The 5,694-nt window shown below is 40.6% G+C and overlaps 1 protein-coding gene across 4 annotated transcripts; it reads left to right on the forward strand.

Moving 5' to 3' along the window:
• The first annotated feature begins 1,753 nt into the window (after positions 1-1,753).
• Positions 1,754-5,273, forward strand: COX20 (cytochrome c oxidase assembly factor COX20). Of its 4 annotated transcripts, none has more exons than XM_027453853.3 (4): positions 1,754-1,908; positions 3,626-3,740; positions 3,878-3,941; positions 4,525-5,273. In XM_027453853.3, exons 1-4 carry the CDS (start codon positions 1,876-1,878, stop codon positions 4,664-4,666), a joined length of 354 nt encoding a protein of 117 aa, XP_027309654.1. In that variant the 5' UTR covers positions 1,754-1,875; the 3' UTR covers positions 4,667-5,273. The 4 variants fall into 4 exon arrangements, with proteins under 4 accessions (XP_027309654.1, XP_038033371.1, XP_038033372.1 ...); XM_038177443.2 differs by lacking the exon at positions 1,754-1,908 and adding an exon at positions 2,011-2,580 and having other exon boundaries at positions 3,864-3,941; XM_038177444.2 differs by lacking the exon at positions 1,754-1,908 and adding an exon at positions 2,605-2,717 and having other exon boundaries at positions 3,864-3,941.
• Positions 5,274-5,694: the final 421 nt, after the last annotated feature.

Here is a 5,694-nt window from a genome sequence, read left to right on the forward strand (position 1 = left end):
TTGTGAAATCCAAGGACTTTAATGGAATAACCATCCTCTTCCTGACTTCTGGCAATGTTAAGTAACCTTTGCTTACATTGCTTACAACATGGCACCTGGTCACCACAGGCAATTGCTTGGCTTCTTTTTAAGCAGCTTCAAGCTGACCATGAAGACAGATAAAAAGTCCTACAAGATGTGTTTCAAGGGGTGCCTCCACCGCTAGCCCAGGAATCTGCCAGCCTGCTAACTACCAAGCAATGCCTGTAGCAGAGCAACGTCTCGAGGCGCTTATCTGCTCTCAGAAGAGCAAACGTATGTCTCCCCTTATGTTCGATGGTGACAAGACTGCACATAGGTTCAGACCCCTCGAGAAAGTGCTCAGCATGATGAAGGTAATTAGCGCTGAAGTCAGCAAGCCAACATCAATCCAATTCTTCCACTCTTCTTTTCTTCTTCAAAATATTAACTTCTTCAGGCCAGGCCACATCACCACCAGTAAAAGCACTATCTACTTTTTACCAATTTGGCCCTATTAACCCCAGACATATCAGCACACTCCTGTAATTTCTTACTATACTCCTCCATGTTTGTGGTTGTGCAATAAAATGCAAATACACGATGATTTTTTTAAACCAACTAAAATAAAAACATACATTACAAATCCAAAGAAGAAAATATGCCAATAATTTTATTTCCACATTTTATTATGGTAAATGTCCCATGTTTTTACATACATAATACACATTAGCTTTAAAAGGATTAGATACAATTCCAGATATGTTTATTGATCTTTTTAAAATTGCAAATGTATCGGACCAGTTTGTTCCATGAATTCTGAACATTGCCTCTAGAGACTGCAAAGATGATAAAGCAATCAGATTTGGGACTGCTGGGAAGGAGTGAGACTTGTTTCTAATCTGTTAAAGATTTCAAATAACCCATGCAAATGTAAAACGGCACTTTTCAACTACTAATATATCAATTCTGTGTAAAAGTACGTTGTTTCCAGAATCCTGAAAACATGTAAGTAATATAAAACGCAAGCTTAAAATCCAGTGAGTGCAAAAGACCATTCTATTCAGCATAGAATTAAAAATAAAACATCCAAAATAACACTTTAAAAGGTCTGAAGATAGCTAATTCCTCCTAGGGAAACAATGTTTCAGGACTTTTTTTTTTTAATTGAAAAGCAATACTACACATCTCTCGTCCTTATTTTTCTTTGTTGCTGCGATGTAAAAGGTCCTACATTGAACCTAACTGGCAGATTACTACTTAGGAGGTAGAAACTTGTTTTCTTCCAGCAAAATGTTTTCACAGTACGTCAGAACTACAAAACGCCGTCCTGAGTCACTTAGCAGCGTTCACCTCTTCAGATTTTACTCGTGGTAACATTTAACGTCTGAAGCATCACTTCCAGTGTGCGGACGCGCTTTGGCACAGGCTGCCCTAACAAACGCACTCGTGTTTTATCCCATTTGGCTGTAATGACCCAAAGAGTGCCACCATTTCAGAAGCCTATTCTGCGCAGAGCAATTCCCCCACGCACGCCCGCAGCGCCGCCATCGCTCCCCCCCCCCCCCTTTCCCTTTCCCTTCCTCCCCTCCCCGCTGCGCGCCCTCGCGCCTCCCCCTCCCGCCACGGGCGGGCGCGCGCACGCACGCACGCAGCCGGGCGCACGCGCGCGCGCCCTCGCTCCGTGACCCATTTCGGCGAACAAAGGAGCTCGCGGGCAGCGAGGCCCCGCACCTAAAATGGCGCCGGCGCCTCCTCCCTCCCCCCCCCCCCCCCGCGCGGGCACCATCGAGACGGGGCGGGCAGAGCGGCGCCTCGCCGCGGCCGCTCTAGGCGCGGCCCTTCCCCGTCTCGGTGGTGCGCGGGCGCTGTCGCGTCATGGCGGGCGAGGGCGGCTCTGAGGAGGGGAAGGTAATGGCGGCTGCCGGCGGGACGGCGGCCGTTCGCTCTCCGTATTTATTTTTTTTATTTTTATTTTTATTTTTTATTTCCACGTACTCCTCCACAGGGTTTTCTCTTTTGGGGTTGAAACGCTGTCGTGACCCTCGAGCCTCCTCAACCGCCGTAACGGTGGCTGGAGTCGTGCCGAGCGGCTGCTTGCCCGTGTGGCAGCGGGTGAAACCCTGCTGTAACGGGGCACGGCGTGGGTGCAGCACGGGTAGCCTGGCTTCTTCTACAAGAGGGTGCTTGAAATCATTAGGGCAGGGCTTTCTGTCCCACTGGCACAAAGGGATGGTGTGGGAGCAGCTGAGGGCTGTTCACAGACAACAGAGATTAAATTATTAATGGAGGTTTCTTACTTGAACACAAATCCATTTGTAGTCAGAGGCTTGCCATCCCTTTATCCGTAGTCAGGCATCCTCTCAGTGACTTCCCTCAGTGTTGCCAGCCCTTTGTGGATGGTTTATGGTGGTATCCCATCTTTAAAATCCACTTGGTCCAACTATAGCAGCTTTCAAAAAAAAAAAAATCATTGTTAATGACTTCAGCTGGTACTGTTGCACATTGCAGTGTTTAATGGTATTTAACGATTTGAAGTTAATGGAATGGTTGAAGACAGAATTAGCGCACCACCAGTAACAGGTGAGTTAGGAGGAAGAAGGGAGATTTATTACAGTTCAGGCCCCTTCACTCTGACCATGTTGTCTCGAGGCCTCTGCACATGTAGTTTGCCATTCCTGCTTGTGACACCAACATGCACTTGCAAGGATGTTCTTCAGGTGGGAGATAGGAATTGTAATCAAGTTAGAAGATCTCCATCATACTTACGCCAGCATAGGCTTCTCAGAAATCAAAAATATATTTGTCCAGTCCATAGTTGCATGTATGCATGGCAATATGTAATTGCCATTTGAAAAGTAAATAGAAATATGGCAGAAAAAAAGCTAGTGTGGGTTATAGATGTGAGGCAGAATATTAAATAATTAGGGTAGTTTTAACCAGTAGATTCATTTTAAAATCTATGTGTAGAATATAGATGAATTTACATGAATAGCCCCTATGTTTAGGCATACATGGGATTAAGTTAAAAATGGTAGTTTTAGTCTTTGTTTAATATAAAGTTCTCTGGTACCAGCATCATCTTCTCCAATAATTTCTTTCACTCTTTTTTTTTTATTGTTATTATTATTATTATTTTTTAATTTTAAACACATTTGCCTTTTCGGATGTTACAATTACGTGGCATAACCTTACCTGGTTGATTGTAACCTCACCTGTTATACAACCTGATGTATGTTGGTTTTAAATAAAGGAGCTGGGCTCCTAAGGGTATTCTCCCTACCTTTTTTTGGGAGAATAAAGGAAAAAATGAAATAATCTTCAATAGGAAGGACAGAAGAACCATAAGCCACCAGGCTTACAAAAATGATGTTGCCTAAATCAATTGCTAACTCTTTTAAAGCAGTTCTTGATACAGCTGTGCATATTCGCTATGTATGGTCATCTTTTGCTCAAGTATAAATTGATTTTGCTCAAATATAAATGTATTCCTGGGAGCAGGAAATCATTCAGTTTTTATTGTTGACTACTAAGATGAGTCAATTTTACAGGGAAATAGGCTACTTTTACAAAAGTAGTTTTAAATTAATATTTTAATGTGTTGTTTTTGTTTTCTTTTTCCTTGCAGTCCTTTAAACTCCTAGGATTTCTTGATGTTAAAAATGTCCCATGTGCACGAGAATCAGTGCTCTATGGCTCTGTGGGATCTTTAGTTGTGGGTCTTGGACACTTTTTAGCAACCAGTAAGTAATTACACCTTTTGTTTCTTTTATGTGTTATTTGTAAGGTGAAATTCATTCTTAATTTCTATTAAGCTTTATTAATAATGGGAAGCCACCCAACTTTTTTCCTCTAATTTTTTGGAGTATTTTTGTTTCAGGTAGAGTTAAAAGATCCTGCGACTTTGCAGTCGGTGGCTTTATTTGCACAATGTTAGGATACTGGTATGTAGAATGTTTCTTGAATTTTGACAGACCTATGTTGGCAGTTTTGTACAACACAATCCTTGTGTGACCTTTCATACTCTTTGAAACTCCATATATGACTTGCCTAGCTAACTGTCCTCTTCCTTCTCCCCCAAATCATTTTAAGGGAAAAGAGTTCTATGCCTTCAAATTTTTATTTTCATATATTTAAAAAAAACAAAACAGAAGTTGCTCGTTTCTTGAATTCTCAGAGATCAGACCATCCAGTTATCTCCTTCTTTCTTCCTTTTTTCCTTCACATGTGCCATTCTTCTGCCCTAATTAAAAAAGCAGCATATTAAACGTTCACGAGGTTAAGATCCAAATCATAGAAGTGAGCATTTTCCATTGGAATTGTATATCCTGCTCCTCAGTAGGAGCTGCCTAATGCCTGCCTTAAAGAAACAGCAGGTACCCTGGTATTTCCATTATGCGTTATTTCATACTGAATTTTACTACCATTATTGTATGTGGTTTCAAAATTTCAACTGGCTGAATAACTCTGATTTGATACTGTCACACATGTAAAGAGGGAATCACGTTTTCTTTTTGTCTCCTCTAGGTTTTACTGCAGGTACATTTTAGCCAAACACAGGATCCGGCAAAGAATGCTTAAAGAAGGAATGAGAAACAAAATTTTATTTGAAGGCAGTTCTTTTGATCCAGAAAAAAAACAAACAGACAGTGAAAGAAGCAATTCATAGTCTGCTCTAGAAGAATCTGTGGGCTAATACAGCTTTGGGAGAAGGTGGTCCAAAAATGGTGGTGTTCCCTGTAAACGTGTGAGGTAACTGATAAATCATGCTGATTTTCCTAGAAAATTCAAGTAAGAAATTCAGTGTTAAATCAGTATACAAGCCTTTCTTTGTTTCATGTATGTATGTATATGACTATGTACACGGTCAGGAATGACCTCCATGGTTTTGGCTTGTTAAACATTTGGGAATTGATGTGGTCTGCTGCAGGGTCTTGGAGGATTAATGATGACATTTTGGGACTGCTTGAACTGTATTATAAACAGAATGGTGCATTTTAGCAAAGTTGTAATTACGTCTCATTTAAATACAGGCAAATATTTCCATCAGCTCTTCTCTGAGTAAATGCATCTTTCAGTGCTGCTGGTAAGCATGCTGTTTGTAAAACAGGAGTATTTAAATAGTCGGTGAATGCTTTGCCTGTGCAAGGTGGATATCAGTAGCTTTTGTAAGATTTCAGCTGCAGAGCAGTGGGCAGCTTCAAATAATCTATATATACTGTGAGCTTCCATCTGTGTCTGTGCAAAACGAAGAATAAAACCACGCTTCAGGAGGAGCCTCAGGTATTTGTGTAGTATCTTTTGACTTGATTAAAAATCTTCTCTTTGAGACGTTTCCTTAACAATTGCTGGAATAATAGTTAATATTACAAGTAGTAACGGTAAGCAGTTCATGGAAAAAGGCATGTTCTGTTAATATATTTCACTGTAAATCTTAAGATAAAAATATATCTACATGCTTTAAAGGAAACATTGTTTTATTGGGAAATAGTGTTAGATCTAATGGCATATGGGCAAAAAGATGAATGATGGCATAGTATGCCTTTGCTTGTATGCTTCTCTTTACACCAGTGAGGATGCATTTATGTTTTTTACAAAATGATTTATCATTTTTGTTTACAAAATGATTTATCATGTTACAAGCACCTTTTTCGTCTAAAGTCATTCACTGAGCACAAATAGTACCCTCTGCTTAGT

The sequence above is a fragment of the Anas platyrhynchos genome, chromosome 3 (genome assembly GCF_047663525.1).
Source record: "Anas platyrhynchos isolate ZD024472 breed Pekin duck chromosome 3, IASCAAS_PekinDuck_T2T, whole genome shotgun sequence".
Taxonomy (NCBI): domain Eukaryota; kingdom Metazoa; phylum Chordata; class Aves; order Anseriformes; family Anatidae; genus Anas; species Anas platyrhynchos.

Coding starts and splice junctions, on each gene's coding strand:
- COX20 (XM_013097985.5), top strand. CDS start 2,637: ATGTTGTCTCGAGGCCTCTGCACATGTAGTTTGCCATTCCTGCTTGTG. Junction 2,718..3,625: donor CTTGCAAGGATGTTCTTCAG/GTGGGAGATAGG, acceptor TTTTCCTTGCAG/TCCTTTAAACTCCTAGGATT. Junction 3,942..4,524: donor TGCACAATGTTAGGATACTG/GTATGTAGAATG, acceptor TGTCTCCTCTAG/GTTTTACTGCAGGTACATTT.